An 18639-nucleotide genomic window follows, 5' to 3' on the forward strand; every position below is an offset into this window, starting at 1 on the left:
TCGTGAGATGTTTTCACGAATATCTCGCAGAAAACATTAAATTAATAACATATGTTCACGCGAACATCCCACGACACCCATGGGTGCTCAGAAGCAAGCATCCAAAATATCGATTTTCTTGCATTAATTTTTGAATAATATATGAAAGTGTGTGAAATAGATAACTTATGAATTGATTATGTGAGATTATTGGGTAAATGAACAAATCTTTTAATAATTTACTATGACAGATTTTTGTTATAATATTTAATTAAAAAATGATCTATTTTTGTCTTCTCATTAATTAAGTATCTCAAACTTATAATTTTAATAATAAAAAATTAAGAAAATATATAGCAAATTAACTTATAGTACATTTCCGGTTTCACCATTAATTGAAGGCAAAAACTTGTGTGAGACTATCTCATGGATCGTATTTTGTGAGACGGATATCTTATTTGAGTCATCAATGAAAAAATGTTACTTTTTATGCTAAGAATATTACTTTTTATTGTAAATATCGGTATGGTTCATTCGTCGTGAGATCGTCTCAGAAGAGACCTACTCTTAATTGAAACCGGAAACATCTATTTTGGAACCATGGTGATGCCTGATCGTAGTGTTTTCAAATCAAATTGCCATGTTTCCCTAATCTAAAAAGGTAATTACAATGATATCTTTATAATTTCTAATGTTATTACAATCAATTTCTAGATTTTTGACAAAGATATATATATATATATATGTATATGTATATATATATATATATATATATATATGTATGCGCCAAAGGAAGGGGATATAACAAGTTTCCATGGAGCACGCACAAAGTGGAAACATTGAGTGATTGAATAATTAATTGCGAAACATTAGAATAAGCAAAATATTATGTCATTTGAAGACAACACGAAAATTAGTACCCATCAATGAGATTACCAATGTGACATCTCAATAATGGTTAAAAACATAATATATACAAAATGTGAACTCTGCGTGATGCTTATTGATACGTGAGGTACCTGTTCATACCTAGGGGTGTGCAATCGGGATTTAACCGATTTTATTTTCGAATAACTGAACCGATCGAAAAATTCATAGAAACCGAATTAACCGAACCGATTTTCAAATCGGTGACCGAAATAACCGATATTTTTTAAAAAAAATGAAAATAACAAATAAAAATATTGAAAATAAAATCATTGAATAAATTAACTTCCTTCTCCTTCTAATGTATTTTTAATGCTCATATATAATTTAAATTAATATATATACTAATTCGGTTAATTCGGTTTAACCGAATTTTTCAAATTAAAACCGAAACCGAACCGAATTAACCGATTTTTTAAAAGTTCAAAACCGAACTTCCGAATTAACCGAACCGAATTTCCGAATTAATTCGGTTCGATCGGTTAATTCGGTTTAACCGAACTTTTGCATACCCCTATCCATACCCTCATCAAGATCTTATGGAAGCGAGCCTTTCGTAGTGATTGAGTAATATAAAATCAAATATTTTCATTATTCTGGTTAATGTTAATCTAGAATAGTTTTTTGTTCCCCGGTATGTAGTGTTAGGTGAGATTTTTAATGAGGTGGGGCCCACGCTGAATTAAAAATTCAGAAAATCATATCCCACATCGGAAAACTTACAAAACTAAATGAAGGAATTAGTTATAAATAAAGCTCAATTCCTTCAGTTATTGTATCCCAAAATCAAAAGCTTTTCAGCTTTGATAAAAAGAGAGTGCATAGAAAAAAGAGTGTATTTTTTTCTTGAGTGCGAGAATTCTCTTGTGTGAGTTAGAGAAATTATTTTCTCGGTATACTCGAGGTTTGGGAGTGAGAAATATTGAGTGTATTGGTGTATACACTTGTTGAAATATTTTTTCCAGTTATAAAAGTTGCAGTGCTCCGTGGACGTAGCCTATATTGGGTGAACCACGTAAATCTTTGTGTTCTTGTTGGTTATTTTATTTCGCAAGTTTTTTGGGTACTATATTATCATCGTGATCGGCATCGCTTCAGGGTAATTTCCCAACAACTGGTATCATAGCCTTGTTGTGAAAATTCTTAAGAATTCTGAGTATGCTCTGTGGTTGCAGCTTTGTCTGATCTTCCACATCAGAAAAGATTTTTTAGATTTTTTGCTAAGGCTAGAGAAGTGATGGCCGGAGATGATGGATCGGGACCAGGAATCAACAAGTTCGACGGAACAGATTTTTCGTTCTGGCGGTTACAGATAAGATATTATCTGTACAGTAAGAAGTTGCATCAACCTCTATAAGGAAAGAAACAGGAAAAGATGGAGGATGATGATTGAGAGCTTCTTGACCGACAGGTTTTAGGTGTCATACGATTGACCCTAACAAAGAACGTGGCGCATAACGTGGTGGAGGTCAAAACCACGGAGGAGATGATGACCATTCTGTCAGACATGTACGAGAAGCCATCAGCAAACAACAAAGTACATCTCATGAAGAAGTTATTCAACTTGAAGATGGGAGAAGGTGCTTCGGTGGCAAAACACATAAATGAATTCAACACGATTGTCTCTCAGCTGACATCAGTGGACTTCAAATTTGATGATGAGATTCGGGCACTTATTCTTCTGGCGTCTTTACCAGACAATTGGGAACCGATGCGGGTAGCGGTTAGCAACTCTGTTGGAAAAGGGAAACTACAACTCAATGATGTTAGAGATCAAATCCTTGCTGAAGAAGTTCGCAGGAAAGACTCGGGTGAAGCAACATCATCGAGATCTGCTCTAAATCTTGATAACAGAGGAAGAGGCAGGAGTGGTGAAAGGAGTTCCAACCGATGGCACGGTAGATCCAAATCAAGAAATGGAAAAGACAAAAACATCATTGAAAAGAATATGAAGTGTTGGAGCTGTGGTGAGACTGGTCACATGAAAAAGAAGTGCAGATCAATGAAGAATAATGCCAATGCTGTCACTGAGAAAGTACATGATGCTCTGCTATTATCCATGGAAAGCCCTGTTGATTCTTGGGTTATGGACTCGGGAGCTTCGTTTCATATCACTGGTGACCGCGATGTATTTGATAATTACATCGCTGGCGATTACGAAAAAGTTTTCCTGACTGATGGAAAACCCTTGGAAATTGTTGGTATGGGTGATGTACGGATGAAGATGTCAAATGGATCTATCTGAAAAATCAACAAAGTCAAGCATGTACCAAAATTGACACGCAATCTGATATCGGTGGGACAGCTCGATGATGAAGGCCACAATGTGACCTTCGGTGATGGTTCCTGGAAAGTGAACAAAGGAGCCATGATTGTTGCTCGAGGAAAGAAAACTGGAACACTGTATATGACTTCCAGTTGCAGAGACACATTAGCAGCTGTGGATGCTGGAGCCAATTCAAGTATATGGCATTATAGACTTGGATATATGAGTGAGAAGGGAATGAAGATGTTGGTGTCAAAAGGAAAGCTACCAGGATTAAAGACTGTTGAACAAAAACTATGTGAAAGCTGTATCTTTGAAAAGCAGAAGAATGTGAGTTTTTCAAAAGGCGGTAGAGAACCGAAAGCAACAAAGTTGGAGCTGGTTCATACTGATGTATGAGGACCATCTCCTGTGACATCCCTCGGAGGCTCGAGATACTATGTCACATTCATTGACGATTCGAGTAGAAAAGTTTGGGTTTATTTTCTGAAAAATAAATCTGATGTTTACGAGACCTTTAAAAGGTGGAAAGCCATGGTGGAAAATGAGACCAACTTGAAGGTGAAGTGCTTACGGTCTGACAATGGTGGAGAATATGAAGATGATGAGTTCAAGAAATATTGTGCACAGGACGGGATCAAGATGGAGAAAACCATTCCTGGTACACCTCAAATTAATGGTGTAGCTGAAAGGATGAACAGGACCCTGAATGAACGCGCAAGGAGCATGAGATTGCATTCTGGATTGCCAAAATCATTCTGGGCTGATGCTGTTAATACTGCAGCATATCTGATCAACAGAGGACTTTCGATACCGCTTGACTGCAAAATACCCGAAGAGGTTTGGAGCGGCAAAGAAGTAAACCTTTCTTTCTTGAAAGTGTTTGGATGTCTATCCTATGTTCATATTGATTCAGCAAGCAGAACAAAACTTGATCCAAAATCAAAGAAGTGCTTCTTTATTAGTTATGGAGATAATGAGTTTGGTTATCGTTTCTGGGATGACCAAAATCGGAAGATCATTCGGAGCAGGGATGTAATATTTAATGAGCAACTTCTGTACAAGGACAAGTCAGACATTGGAGCTGGAGATGAATGTCCTGAAGTCAAGAAGACTGATGAAGTGCCATTGACATATATTCTTGTGAATGAATCGAAAACCAGTAACCAGGAAGATGAAGAAGAAACTACACAAGATGATGACCCACAAACTCCGGTGATTGAACTCAGGAGATCTTTGAGAACCATTAGACCACCTGAGAGATACTCCCCTGCACTTCACTATATTTTGCTGACAGACTAATGTGATCCGGAGACCTATGAAGAGGCAATGCAAAATGATGATTCAACCAAGTGGGAGTTGGCCATGGAAGATGAGATGGATTCACTCTCATCCAATCAGACGTGGGAGTTGACAGAACTTTCGCAAGGCAAAAAGGTGTTATAACAAGCGGGTTGTTGCGTATTTTCACTACCGCAAGTGTACGATGTCAAGTTTTAGTACTGGTTTGAGTACAAATATCGATCTCACGAAGAGTAATTATTTAAAATTGTAAATTAATTACCATAATTGCCATAACTCAACTTTATTTAGACAAATCAAATGGTTGGTTTATAATCAATTCAAAGAAAATAACAATTCCTGTAATTCTAACACGCAATAGAAATTCAATGAGTAAAGCAATCTAGAGATGTGATTTCGTCGAGTCTCCCATATGCTAAATTAAATTCGTCTAACATATCATTAATTTGCACCATATTTATTAACCAAGAACTCACAATATTTTCTATTCCCTTTTTCAAGTGATAAATAAAAATGTATTACCTATTACCGATTTTAATATGTCTATTCAAAATCGTGTAACACGTAATAAGTGCAACCAAGTTCTCTTATGGATTCGCCAAAGTTATGCGTCTTTTGCACGTTATAAACATCTGACGATGCGATTTCTCCTGTCCTAATTTCGATTACCTCTCTCGAGTGTTAGATCTCAATTAATAGATCAGTCGAATTATGGCCAGTAATCCGAAAGCATTAAAAACAAGAAATCACAAATAAACACAATGAATTAAATCAATGAAAATTCAAAACGTCAATAACATAGGTTCGACCATGACTACGTCAATCTCTAGAAAATAAAATTAGTTCATACTCGAATTTAAATCAATACAAAACTTGTTTGTAATTATTAAAAACGTAAAATTAAAGAACCGAATTAGGAACGTGTTTAGGAGAGATGAAAGTGCGTCTCCGTGTCCGGATTCAGCGTCTTCTATCTCTGTTCTTCGCGTCCCGTGCTCCGTACTCTAACTTTTTCCAATGATATGTCGGCTGCCCTAGAATATTTTCGGAACCCCTCAAAATCCACGCCGAAACCTATTTAAATCTGAGAGGTCGCGCTGCGCGCATATGCGCGCCCAAGACTCGCGCATATGCGCGGGTCCTTCTGTATGTTGGCATTCTTCTCGCGCGCATATGCGCGCCCATGTTTGGCGCATATGCGCGCTGCTCACTGGTCTCGCCTCATGTCTCTCGCGCATATGCGTGCCCCATGAGTGGTGCATATGCGCGGGGCTCACTGTATTTTACCTCGCTTCGGTGCATTGCTCGCGCATATGCGCGATCTTACTCGCGAATATGCGCGAGCCTCACTGTCTTCAGACCCGCATGTTTCTCATCTAGGTGCCAGTTTCACTTTCCTTCGCGCCCGAATGACAGTCTTACCTAGGTTCCTGCAATCACACCAAAAAACAACAAAAGCGCGTAATTCCACCCAAAAAGACTAACAATCTATATGAAGTATAAGGATAATTTAAGTGCATAAAATGCACTTATCATGGGTGAACCGGTTAAAAGAAGAGCATGATGATAACAAACGGTACAAGGCAAGACTTGTTGTAAAAAGCTTCCAACAACGGGAAGGAATTGATTACACCGAGATTTTCTCTCCGGTGGTTAAATTAACCACTATCAGGACAGTACTTGGACTAGTGGTGAAGGAAGATTTACATTTGGAGCAGTTGGATGTAAAGACTGCGTTTCTTCACGGTGACCTAGATGAAAAAATTTATATGAAGCAGCCACATGGCTTTGAAGTACGGGGAAAAGAGAAAATGGTGTGCAAACTTCAGAAGAGCTTGTATGGTCTCAAACAAGCTCCAAGACAGTGGTACAAGAATTTTGACGGATTCATGAGTAATAATGGTTTCCTAAGGTGTCAAGCTGATAACTGCTGTTATGTGAAAAAGTTTGACGGTTCTTATATCATACTACTGCTATATGTAGATGATATGCTGATAGCTGGAGCTTGTCTGGAAGAAATTGATAAACTCAAGAAAGATTTATCAAAGGAATTTGCCATGAAGGATTTGGGTGCTTCAAAGCAAATCCTTGGAATGAGGATCTTTAGAGATCGGGTGAATGGATTCTTAAAGTTATCTTAAGAAGAGTACGTGAAAAAGGTGGTTAGCAGATTTAATATGGATGAAGCTAAATCTGTGAGTACTCCTTTGGCTAGTCATTTCAAACTAACCAAAGCACAATCACCATCGACGGAGCAGGAGCATGCTTATATGAATAAGGTTCCTTATGCTTCTGCTGTCGGAAGCCTCATGTATGCAATGGTGTGCACTAGACCAGACATAGCACATGCAGTGGGAGTTGTGAGCAGGTTTATGAGCAATCCAGGGAAACAGCACTGGGAAGCAGTTAAATGGATTCTGAGGTATTTGAAAGGTACTGCTAGTTGTTCTTTATTCTTCAGGAGGTCAAAATTGGGCTTACAGGGTTTTGTCGATGCCGATATGGGTGGTGACCTGGATGGTAGGAAAAGTACTACTGGATATGTGTTCACATTAGGTAGTATAGTTGTAAGCTGGGTATCTAAGTTGCAAAAGATAGTTGCGCTTTCTACTACTGAAGCTGAATACGTAGTAGTTACAGAAGCTAGTAAGGAGATGATATGGTTGAGATCCTTTCTGGAAGAATTGGGTCAGAAGCTTGAAGATAGCACGTTACACTGTGACAGTCAGAGTGTTATTCATTTAGCAAAAAATCCTGTTTATCATGCTAGGACAAAGCATATACAGGTTATGTACCATTTCATCATATCAGTGCTGGAAGATGGAATCTTAATGCTGGAGAAGATTCCTGGAAGTAAGAATCCAACCGATATGCTCACAAAGACAGTAACCATTGACAAACTGAAGTTGTGTTCAACTTCAGTCGGACTGCAAGTATAAATGGAGATATATGAGCTGCTGCAATGATGGTGTGAAGACATGATTGAAATCAAGTCTTCAACTGGGAGAATTGTTAGGTGAGATTGTTAATGAGGTGGGGCCCACGCTGAATTAAAAATTCAGAAAATCATATCTCACATCGGAAAACTTACAAAACTGAATGAATGAATTAGTTATAAGTAGAGCTCAATTTCTTCAGTTATTGTATCCCAAAATCAAAAGCTTTTCAGCTTTGATAAAAAAAGAGTGCATAGAAAAAAAGAGTGTATTTTTTTTTGAGTGCGAGAATTCTCTTGTGTGAGTTAGAGAAATTATTTTCTCTGTATACTCGGGGTTTGGGAGTGAGAAATATTGAGCGTATTGGTGTATACACTTGTTGTAATATTTCTTCCAGTTATAAAAGTTGCAGTGCTCCGTGGACGTCGCCTATATTGGGTGAACCACGTAAATCTTTGTGTTCTTGTTGGTTATTTTATTCCGCAAGTTTTTTGGCTACTATATTATCATCGTGATCGGCATCGCTTCGGGGAAATTTCCCAACATGTAGCTCCACGAAGGGTTCATTCCAAATCACGAGCAATTTACATAATTTTCTTCATGTTGGAGTGAATGGCGCATACCATCGACAAGCCAGTTACGCGGCCGCCAGCTTTTCCAAATTAAGGGAGATCTGATACAACTGCTCACGAACATGGATGCTATATGAGACAACAACTATGTTAATCCTAGGTCAAATTGTACAAGTGAAGATAGAAGAAAGATCGAGTTCACTCATACGGTAAAAAAATATAAATCATATTTAGCAAAATTTAGAAGTGTAATTGGGCCAAGCAAATCACATAAAAATATTTCACGAATTCCTAAAAATATTTTTTTTTTATTTTGCTTTCATGATATAAATACATTGAACTAAAATATCATCATTATATATAATGTGTTTACTAAAAATGCATTTAATGTTGCAACAATGTGTTAAAACTAAATGAGAAATATGATAATAATTAAACACCAGATAATTGGTCACTGATATCATTAAACACTTTTACACTTTCACAAATACTAGTACATATGTTTTATTGATTTGAAAAAAATATCACGAACTTGAACATGTTGATGAAAATATACATAATAATTATTTACATTCAAAAGACAACAATGACAATTTATATGTTGAATCCCAACGTCTCGTGCAAACCTTTTAGGCACCATACCATTTATTTTGCAAAATTCATCTCATAACTTGGTGATGTGTCATTAGATAATGATTTTTTCTCATAATTAGTTTAATATATTGTGATTTTAAATTTTTAGTATATCTTAAATACACAAATTTAAAAGACGACATGTGTACCTGATATGAAAAAATTTACCACATTATAATGATTTACATATTTAAATGAGTTCACTAATACTAAAAAAATTTGCACTAGCATTATCAAAAAAAATTGAAAAAGCTTGAGAAGTTAAACCATATAGTTCTAAAATAACTAACATAAGTTGAGAAATATTTTGTATCATGTTTGATTCATTAAAATATCTATATGCAACTTATCTCTTTTGAATGTTCCTAGAACTATCAATGATATGTAATATTCATATATGAACAATTTTGTCAATGATCATTAAAACTATTCGGACACAAAAAAATTTATTATTTAAACTTGCAAATTTTTTAATTAATTTTTTTTTGTTCAACAACTATTTTTTTAAGTGTGTATTTAGTGTATTTCGTGGGATACGTCTAAAATAAATATTTGCACTTGTTGAAAGTCAATTTTCGAAAGATAATTTTTCACTAAAACTAAAAAAAAGTTGTTCGCACAATATTTAGCTTTTTTTTCTTTCTAAATTTAGATTCGAAAACTTTAAAAAGTTGAGAATTTTTACCAGTTTGAGACTAGAATATCAGAATCTGACTTTGAGAACGATCAATATCAATTTCCACCAGATGATTTTTATCAACATGTGACATTAAATTTTCATAACCACCTCTTTGTTCAAATTTTAATTTTTCGAACAATATTTGCATTTGGCTTGTAAATCACCTGAGTTCCACACAATCTTTTCGAAATGTTTGGTGAAAATATTATATGTGTGACGAGGCACCGCTAGAGTTTTAGGCATCTTTGGATTGCTCATGCTTTCTCGACTTTGATGATCATGTGTGTGTTGAGCTTTTTTTTCTTGATGTTATTCCTCATAGGAAAAATCAAGAGATCTTTGAACTTGGACATTATGTTCTTCCTCTTATCACCCATACCACTTGATCCAGCCATATGTATAAATATAAAATTGAATTAATTAGGAAAATAAATAACAATAAATCAACAATCGAGACTTAATAGTTTGATAATTGAAAAAAATTAATAATTAATGATTAAGAACCGATAGATAATTGTGTGAAAAATGAAGGAGGTTGGGGGATGGGTATTTATAGAATAAAAATTCAGCAAAAACAAATTAAATAGTCGACCAGCCGGTCCAGGTCTGGGTCGATCGTTGCACAATGGCCACGTCAATGTAACTGTTGATCTTGACCGTTAATCTCCAACGGTCATGTGATTGGATAATCGTGGCTGTACAATTTTTTTTTAAAATAAAAAACAATTGACCCGTCGGATGGAACGGGTCCAACCCGGCAAGTGTAACACATTCGACACAGCGGATCTATGGATTTTTAACCCTAAAATCGTAATTGGACAGCCTTGGGTCGATTACAATCACGGTTTCGGGCCAAACCTGTTGTCCCTATTAACCGGTTCGGTGGTCAGGTCTATGTATATGTATATGTATATCTATTCTATTTTATTAAGGGTGAGGACATGATAGTAACCACCTAGGAAGGACACCAACTTTACCCTTATATGATACTAATATAACAATTTTGTTTTTTAAATTTCAACACATTTTTATTTTTATTTTTTTTATTTCAACAATTCAAATATCAATTTAGTCCCTCCATAATTTGTCAAATTTCACTTTAGTCCATCGATAATGATAAAAAAAACTGTACATACGCATCGCGTGTACAGAGTAACTAGTGTATATGTATGGAGCAGCTAGTATTTCAGAAATGAAATATGAAAAATAAATAAATAAATATTGATTTGAACATAAACGCGACTTCACCTAATTACGTAAAAGTCGTTCTCGTATTGTTAATAAAACGTTGGTTGGGTGATTAGCCGTTAATGTGCCCTTCCTGATATTCGCGACGTTTCGCTCCTTAATTCAAACCCCTCTTTCATATTCAGACGCTCGTGTCCTTAATTTCGAAGCAGAGTCCAGTTCAAGATCTCTACATTTAATATTAATCTATTTTTTTTCTTGAAAAAGGTGATTTTGTTCATATTTTCTGCAATTATTTAACAAATATAATCAATTTCCCACGCAGTATGGTATCAGGAAAATGGAACTCGAAATTTCTTTTTGTTCTCACTGATCCCAGGATTTTTGCTTGTTTACAGGTTTGGGAAATCAAAATGATGGGTTGTTTTCTAACAAGACTATTCCTGTAAGTTTTGCGAGAAATTTCAACTTCTTATCCTTATTGTTTTGGTTGGTTTCTTGTAATTTTGGATTTCAGACAAATTCATAAACTTGCATGGTTTTTTTTGGGTGCCCACTTTTGTACCATAGGATGGGATTGGGATGTGTTTATCCAGCGTATGAATGTTACAAAACTGTTGAAAAGCATGATTTAGAGATCGAACAACTCAAATTTTGGTGTCAGTACTGGTATATTAATTTCTGTGTTCCTCTGTAAATAATAATGTCACTTCAATTTTTCCAGTTCACTGCAAATAATTTAGCAACATATTTTGTTCTGTTTTGCTGATTCTTGCAGGATTATAGTTGCATTACTTGCAGTGTGCGAAAGGGTAGGCGATAACATTATATCATGGTAATCAACAAATATTACTTCGTATCGTTTTCTATCCACATTTACACAAGTTAATTCGATCCTTCGACCCTCAAATGATTTGAAATAATGAGTTGGATAGCGACTAACTCAACTAGTCACGTGTTGTGCCCGTTCTATCCCAAGGTTACCTCTATATGGTGAAGCCAAGCTTGCACTAGTCTTAAGCCTTTGGCATCCTAAAACAAGAGTAAGTAGTCTAAATGTGATCATTAGAGGCTAAAGTTTGACTCTTTTTGTCCCATGGTAATTGTGTTTGTATGCTTTGTAGGCAACTGTGCATTTCTATAGTTCATTTCTGCGGCCATATGTGGCGAAACACCAGCAAGAAATCGATTTAAATTTGGCGAAGCTGAAGGAAAATGCAGCCATGGTTGCAAATTTAGCTTGGCAAAAGGCTCTGAGTTATGGACAGAAGAGATTCTTGGAGGTCTTGCAATTTATTTCTTATCAATCAGCAGTTTGCAGATCTCAAACCCATCAAGAATCCACAAGCAAATTATGATACAATTTTGGTTTGAAAGATAAAATGGAAATAGAATATTATTGGGAAACTAATGGTAATCCTAGAGGAGATTATTTTGCTTTGTTAGAAATGTCTATTTCAAATTTTTTTTTTAGTTTTTTGCATTTCAATTGTGATTTAAAAATATTAGAATGTAAATTTGTTCTCTATCAGTATTGGCATATGCAATACGTGGAATCTTATTTTAGTGCGTTTGGGATTGAGAAATTGACTTAAGAAATATTTTTTTTCAAAAAAATAATAATAGAGAAGAAACAATTGAAAAACACTTCAAAAAAATAAATGTTTTTTATTCTAATTTGTCTGAATATTTGATGGGCTTATTGGGTCACTTGGGGGAAGCCCAGATCAGATATGCTACTTATATGGGCTTTCGGGTCACTTAAGTGAAGCCCACAGTCGGAGCTTGCAACTTGGATGTTGGGACAAAACCAAAATATTAGAAAAACAAAGAAAATGAGAAAAGAAATCGTCCATGTTTTACTCGGCAAAATTCTTGATGAGAAATTTAGATGCATGTCAGCAAACGAAGCCCACCATAAATTCTTGATTATCACTATATTCTGAATTCGCTTATGAAGTATTTTACTTGAACATTAAATTTTTCGGTTGTTAGAAGTACAATCCAAGCAATATCCATGATTGGTAGTTGTTCGACAAAATGCTTGAATAAAACAGTACTCTTGTCAAGAATACGCTGCAGAGGTGATGAAGTTCTTGTTGAGCAGGTAAATTCGGCATCTTTAACTCATTGGCTGTTTACTTTTTGCGATTCGTCTGTTTATTATAGGGAATTTGGACCCACCTTTTCCTCGTGTCATTCTCATGCACCGTCCTTGATCGTTTTCTTTTTGGAATGTGCATGAATATTCCAACATTTGGTTATTAAAAAATGTGTGTGCATTATATTTTTAATAAATTGAGGGATTTTTGGTTAGTATTTTCTACATATGCATTTGGCTGGATCATCATTCAGTGATGCTTTTATATTGGTGCGTTTTGTATTATTTTTAAGATCATATTATTTCTTGCATTCTATTTTTTATTGCCGATGCATGGAGTTTGATGAGGGGGGATGACGACTGTTAAGTATTTAAAATTTTGGTCAGCATAAATAATTTTATTTTTCAGTTCACTATGGCTGAAATTTGAACATGCTATTTTGACCTTCATTTGATATTGTAGTTAAGCACAAGTTTTATTCTGTTGTGTGATTCATGATTTATGCATTTTGTGTTAAACTTAAATAAAAAAATTAGGAATCTATGAGCAGTCACACCTCAGAAAATTCCAATCAAAATAAATCGAAACAGTTGAGTGGTTGATTGTAGAGTCGGAACCATTTGGTTATCGAGAATTGAATTTTTTCCGGCACGCGTTAGTGGAATTTTCAGCTTAGGACATAGATCTTGGGAATCAAGTAGCAAAAGATGTAGCATGAGATTTCTTTCTAGCTGTGACTATGTAAATTTCTGGTAGTTTCTGGGAACTTTTATATGCTACTTGTTGGTTTATCTGTATAATTTGTAGACAATTATGACATATTGACATGCCTTGATATCTACGTCAAGTTTCACTGAGCTGATGGTGGAAAAGACAACAAAAGTATCCCAATTATTTATGTTTTGTTGCTTAGTGTACACACATCTTAGGAGAATCTACCATGTATAACTGTTTGGTATTTTATGATTTATGCCTTCATTTTGTCTGTTATTATTTATTTGGTGTTTTCGATGATTCTTCTTGTATTCCATTTTCCATCTTCCAAGTTATCATGGTACCGGAAAAAATCTCTTGCGTAGATGGCCAATCCTTGTAGGTTTAGAGCATTTTCTATCTCAAGCCTATAGCTCTTGAAGATTCATATTACTCAATTGCAAAAAATGGAAATGAATACAATCACATCGCATATATGGCGTTATTTTCAGTTACTACCATTAGTTATGATTTGCAGACTTTCAGGCATGCTACCTACCTTCTTGTCATCGCAATCTGCCTTTCTCAAATTCTGAGCTCTGGGGGATTAACTTTTTTTTCCTCACCTGAAATTTTCACACTGCAGATTGCTATGACCCATTGGATCCAAATGGAAATTTTACTGTCACCTTTGACACACTTAAGTACACACACGATGGCTATGTGGTTAGTCATTCTTGCAATTCTAAATTATGTGAGTTTAAAGTCTGTTACTTTTCCGAAAAAAATTATTCTCTTTGTAATTTCAGGCCAGAGTAACCATCCAGAATAACTATAGGTATCGTCATGTGGAGGAACCAGGTTGGAAGCTTGGGTGGACGTGGGCGAAAAACGAGGTTATTTGGTCAATGGCTGGTGCTTTTGCGATCCAACAAGGAAACTGTTCATCTTTCAAATACCATGTGCCACATTCTTGCAAACCAGATCCTGTAATAGTCGATTTGATGTCAGATGCAACAGCACAAAACAGTTCTGATGGTTGTTGTCGAGGTGGCATTCTTTCTTCCTGGTTTATTAACCCTTCTGCATCTTACTCATCTTTTGAAGTTACGGTTGGTAATGTGGAGGAGAATTGCACTGGATACAAGCCTTTGAATTTGACCTTAGCTGCCCCAGGACCAGGTTACACTTGTGGCCCAGTCATGGACTCCAGTCCCACAGTATATTCAGTCATTGGAGGCAGACGAGAAGAGCAAGTCTCAAGTAAGTGTTTTAATTATAACATGAATGGTAGAATGAATGTGATTCAACTTTGCCTATCACTAAACCGAAAAGTTTACTGACTTACATATTAGGCCTGTTTTATCTACTTTTCACTATTCAGACTATTGGAGGAAACTAAGTTCATTTGTACGCTAAGACTTGTCTAACAGTATTCTCATTTTACAGGGACATGGATATCAACCTGCACATACTCCAGTTATATTGCAAGCAAAACACCAATTTGCTGTGTTTCACTTTCAACATTTTACAATCCCACCATCACATCATGTCCTTCATGCAGCTGTGGGTGTCGAGTGGCTGACCCGCTTACAACATCATGTATAAGGTGTGTTGTTGTAATAATATACGAAGCATACCTCCCCTTCTTCAAAACTGTATTTCTGTACTAAGATCGGTGTTGAAAGTTAAGATGTATTTTAGAATTACATATGTTATTTTAATATTTTCATGCATATTTGCTACGAGTTTTTTTTGATTCAGTTATAAGAGATATTTTAAAGGGGTGATGAATGTATTTTATATTAAGACAAATTCAATGAGAGATTTTTCCGTCTATCTGGATATAGTGTCGTTGACGTAGCCCTATTAGCCGGATTTGGATCCTCTGCTGTGGCTGAAAATATATCTCATGATGTGCGCTTTTACATGAGATGATTAGTTGATCATGTGATGGACCTCACACAGTGTCAGATAAAATTGAAAAATTGTCAGAGGAAACGAGATGATCATCTCGTGTAAAAAGTGCACAACACCAAATATTATGTTTTCAGCCACAGTAGAGGATCCAAATCCCTATTATCCTTATAGCGGAATCACGTAAATTATGTGTCATGTTGCGTTTGCATTCAGTCATATTTGTACTGCTTTTAAACTAAACAGTCTCTACACATGTCCCTGATTAGTGAAGGTGTATTTCCATCGAATTTGCTGGACATTAATCTGATCCACTGCACTGACCACATGTGTCCGCTTCGGGTTCACTGGCATATTATGAACATTTATGTTAACCATTGGCGGGTGAAACTAACGGTCTCAAATTTCAATTATGGAAAAAATTACTTGGATTGGAACGTTTTAGTTCAACATCCTGGCTTTGGTCAGCCTTCGACTGCTTTTAGTTTCAACAGTACCATAGTTCCAACTGTTGGAGTCCCAGGTAGTTTCCATAGCTGAATTTTACATTTGCAAGAATCGGAATTTATTTTTTAAATTACAAAATTTCTGATGAAGATAATATTTTGCAGAAGATATTGCCCTTTTATGGGGAAAAGCTTTCCATAACACGAACCTCTTGAAAGCAGACAAGGGTGAAGTGGGATCCGTTACTACAGAGATACTTTTGCAAAAAGATTCAAGTTCATTTACACTTAGCAATGGATGGGGTTTTCCTAGAGCAATATATTTCAATGGTGATAACTGTCGAATGCCCCTTCCGGACACCTTTCCGATGCTACCAAATAGTAGCCTGAATCGAAGGACTTCAAGCTTCCAGTACTGTTTTCTAATGCTTTCCTTCTACTTATTATACAGGGTGTTTTCTGTGTTTTGAATCATTTTTCCTTCTGTAAGTGTGTTATTTTGACATACTTGAATAGAATCAAATGTTCATATGTAATCTTTTCAGGTATAGATATCACTCTTGTTAGACAAATTTTGATTTTACTATAGTCTATAACTATCTAAAACCGTTGAATAAAATTACACATTTATTGATACTCTTTTTGTGAAGTTCGAGAAACATTTGATCTTTAAAAAAGAGTTATTTTCAACATATGCATCTTATTTTTGAAGAGAACCACCATTGCCATATCAAGATACATCATGGATAAGCCTCTATAACAGACACAATAGTATTAGTGTCTTTCACGGTGTACTTGGTAAACCCGGCCTCATTCAGCAAGCATTCCCATTCTTTAGAAGTCCTCTCTTTTCCTTTCTCCATGAAAGCGATCATCACCATGTCCAGTGCCAGATGAATCTTGCTATACTCGTCCTCCCCTTCACCTTCTTTGACCACCGCTTCCACTATGATCACCTTCCCCTTGTCCTTTGGGATCGCGTCCTTACAATTTCTCAATATTCGGATGCATTCTTCATCGCCCCAATTGTGTAACACCCACTATAATATCAAGAATATAACAGTTTTAGCATATGTACTTGGCAGTGACTTGTTATATAGATATGTACTTGGCAGTGACTTGTTATATAAAAAACTTGTGCCGACAGACTTTTAGCATATAAAACATTTTAGAACGATGTCTGGAGAGAAACCGTACCATAAGAAAAATGTCATCACCCTTCGGAACCATTTCAAACATGTCACCACCAACATGTTCGACACCTTCATGACGTTGTGCCATGGATATGACCTGAGGGCGATCATAGTTAACCCCTCGAATCCATGGGCAAGCCTTCACCAAGGTTTTAAGAGCCGTCCCATCACCACCACCAACATCCACCAGAGTGCGAATCCCCTCAAACACCTCAGGATACTGTTTAATGATTTCCGACATAGCAACCTTCGCATGCCACGCCATCGCTTCATTGAACAAATTATTATGATCAGGATTCGCTTCTGCATGTTCCCACAAATCTGCCCCACCGTGCGAGGCCTCAGATGCAGAATCATCATTCAGCCAAAGCACGTCTGCTTAGGCCATTCCATGGACCAAGTGCCTCCGGGCCGCTCTGAAGAAGGATTAGAGCAGCCGTGCCACCTTTCAACAGCAATCGAGATCGTGGAGTTTGGGTGTAGCAGACTGGTGATTCTTCGGTCTCGAATCATCCGAGTTTGCTTGAAGAAACCATGGTGAATCAAGTATCTCATGATACGGTGGAGGGCAGAGGGGGAACAGCGTAAGGCGGTGGATAGCTCGGGGAGCATGATGGATCCGCCGTGGCGTTCGACAGTCTCAGATATTTGGAGTTCTATGGCACATTTGAGAACTGCTATTGGAGCGAAAGCAAACACATACTTCCACATTTCCAACTGAGCAGCTTCTTCTTCTTCTTCTTTCTCATGTTCTTGTGATTTCATTTTTGCTTCCATGGTTGTCTTTTTTGTTGATATGCACAAGAAAAAGTGTGCAACTGCGCTCCATAAATATAAGAGAAATTAGGTATATAACAACTTACTCTCTCTGTATAAACAGATGTTCTAATTTTTTTTTAAAAAGGATTATATTAACAAAAGGATTTGATATTACAAAGTATGTGATAAAATACTATTCATTCCATTATTTAACAAAAAATACATAGATTTATTCATTAAAATTCTTACATATTTTAGTTTTAATTAATTAATAATTAATTAACTATTTATTTTTCTATTGATAAGTATGTTGGTATTTTTTATGCTTTTATTGTCAATAAAAGTGGGAGAAAGTAAAGTTGGAAGGCCATAATAAATGAAAGTTGGCCTTTTTCAAATTAAACTTGGAGAAGGAAGATATAAAATGCATTAAATATTTTCACACCGAGCTAGGGGGAGCTTCCTATGAACATGAAGTGAGACATGTAACTAACACACAAAGGAAAATTATAAAGTTAAAATTTATTCTCAGAAACTTGTATTATTAGCAAACGATAATAAACAATACACATATAAAATATTATGGATTGAAACAAACTCAAAAAAATATTTATCCATCCACGCGCTATACATTAGAGAAAGTAGCCAAAAAAATTAATAATTTACATGGAGAAGAAATGACATGCAGAATATATAGATAATACAGCCTATGTCAATTCAATTTATAATTTGATCTCAATCATCTACTATCATTGCAACATCTCACTAAATATGACACAATATCTCACTAAATATATCATAGAAGTAAATAGTAAGCACAATAAGGAAAAAAATGAAGACATAACACTTGAAAAATAAAAAAAATGATGACCAAACAAGTAATTTAAATAAATAAACTGATCTATATATCTTCTTTTGCACTTTCCCACGTACAATTCTTTGATAGAAACTGGAGGCCAAAACTATGATCCCAAATGCAATTCAAGAAAATATCAAAATTTTCAATTTTAAGCCCTTAACAATTTACAAATACTTCAAAAATAATCA

At 35.7% G+C, this 18639-nt stretch overlaps 3 protein-coding genes and 1 pseudogene across 4 annotated transcripts in view; 2 read left to right on the forward strand and 2 right to left on the reverse strand.

Moving 5' to 3' along the window:
- Nucleotides 1–18639, reverse strand: part of LOC142519404 (flavonoid 4'-O-methyltransferase 3-like) — a 52565-nt gene that overhangs the window by 1967 nt on the left and 31959 nt on the right. The window lies entirely within an intron of this gene.
- LOC142519218 (putative HVA22-like protein g) lies at nucleotides 10606–11921 on the forward strand. Its single transcript, XM_075622159.1, has 5 exons — nucleotides 10606–10927; nucleotides 11053–11151; nucleotides 11261–11317; nucleotides 11462–11525; nucleotides 11607–11921. The coding sequence occupies exons 1-5, from the start codon at nucleotides 10809–10811 to the stop codon at nucleotides 11838–11840; spliced, it is 573 nt and encodes a 190-aa protein (XP_075478274.1). The 5' UTR covers nucleotides 10606–10808; the 3' UTR covers nucleotides 11841–11921.
- On the forward strand, nucleotides 12273–16239 carry LOC142519194 (COBRA-like protein 2). Of its 2 annotated transcripts, XM_075622134.1 has the most exons (6): nucleotides 12273–12589; nucleotides 13924–14003; nucleotides 14087–14540; nucleotides 14727–14886; nucleotides 15464–15717; nucleotides 15806–16239. In XM_075622134.1, the coding sequence occupies exons 3-6, from the start codon at nucleotides 14186–14188 to the stop codon at nucleotides 16108–16110; spliced, it is 1074 nt and encodes a 357-aa protein (XP_075478249.1). In that variant the 5' UTR covers nucleotides 12273–12589; nucleotides 13924–14003; nucleotides 14087–14185; the 3' UTR covers nucleotides 16111–16239. The 2 variants fall into 2 exon arrangements, with proteins under 2 accessions (XP_075478249.1, XP_075478248.1); XM_075622133.1 differs by lacking the exon at nucleotides 13924–14003.
- On the reverse strand, nucleotides 16250–17659 carry LOC142519195 (flavonoid 4'-O-methyltransferase 3-like; annotated as a pseudogene).

Source organism: Primulina tabacum, chromosome 11 (genome assembly GCF_025594145.1).
Source record: "Primulina tabacum isolate GXHZ01 chromosome 11, ASM2559414v2, whole genome shotgun sequence".
Taxonomy (NCBI): domain Eukaryota; kingdom Viridiplantae; phylum Streptophyta; class Magnoliopsida; order Lamiales; family Gesneriaceae; genus Primulina; species Primulina tabacum.

Coding starts and splice junctions, on each gene's coding strand:
- LOC142519218 (XM_075622159.1), top strand. CDS start 10,809: ATGGTATCAGGAAAATGGAACTCGAAATTTCTTTTTGTTCTCACTGAT. Junction 10,928..11,052: donor TTTCTAACAAGACTATTCCT/GTAAGTTTTGCG, acceptor TTTGTACCATAG/GATGGGATTGGGATGTGTTT. Junction 11,152..11,260: donor AAATTTTGGTGTCAGTACTG/GTATATTAATTT, acceptor TGATTCTTGCAG/GATTATAGTTGCATTACTTG.
- LOC142519194 (XM_075622133.1), top strand. CDS start 12,500: ATGATTGGTAGTTGTTCGACAAAATGCTTGAATAAAACAGTACTCTTG. Junction 12,590..14,086: donor ATGAAGTTCTTGTTGAGCAG/GTAAATTCGGCA, acceptor TTGTAATTTCAG/GCCAGAGTAACCATCCAGAA. Junction 14,541..14,726: donor ACGAGAAGAGCAAGTCTCAA/GTAAGTGTTTTA, acceptor CTCATTTTACAG/GGACATGGATATCAACCTGC.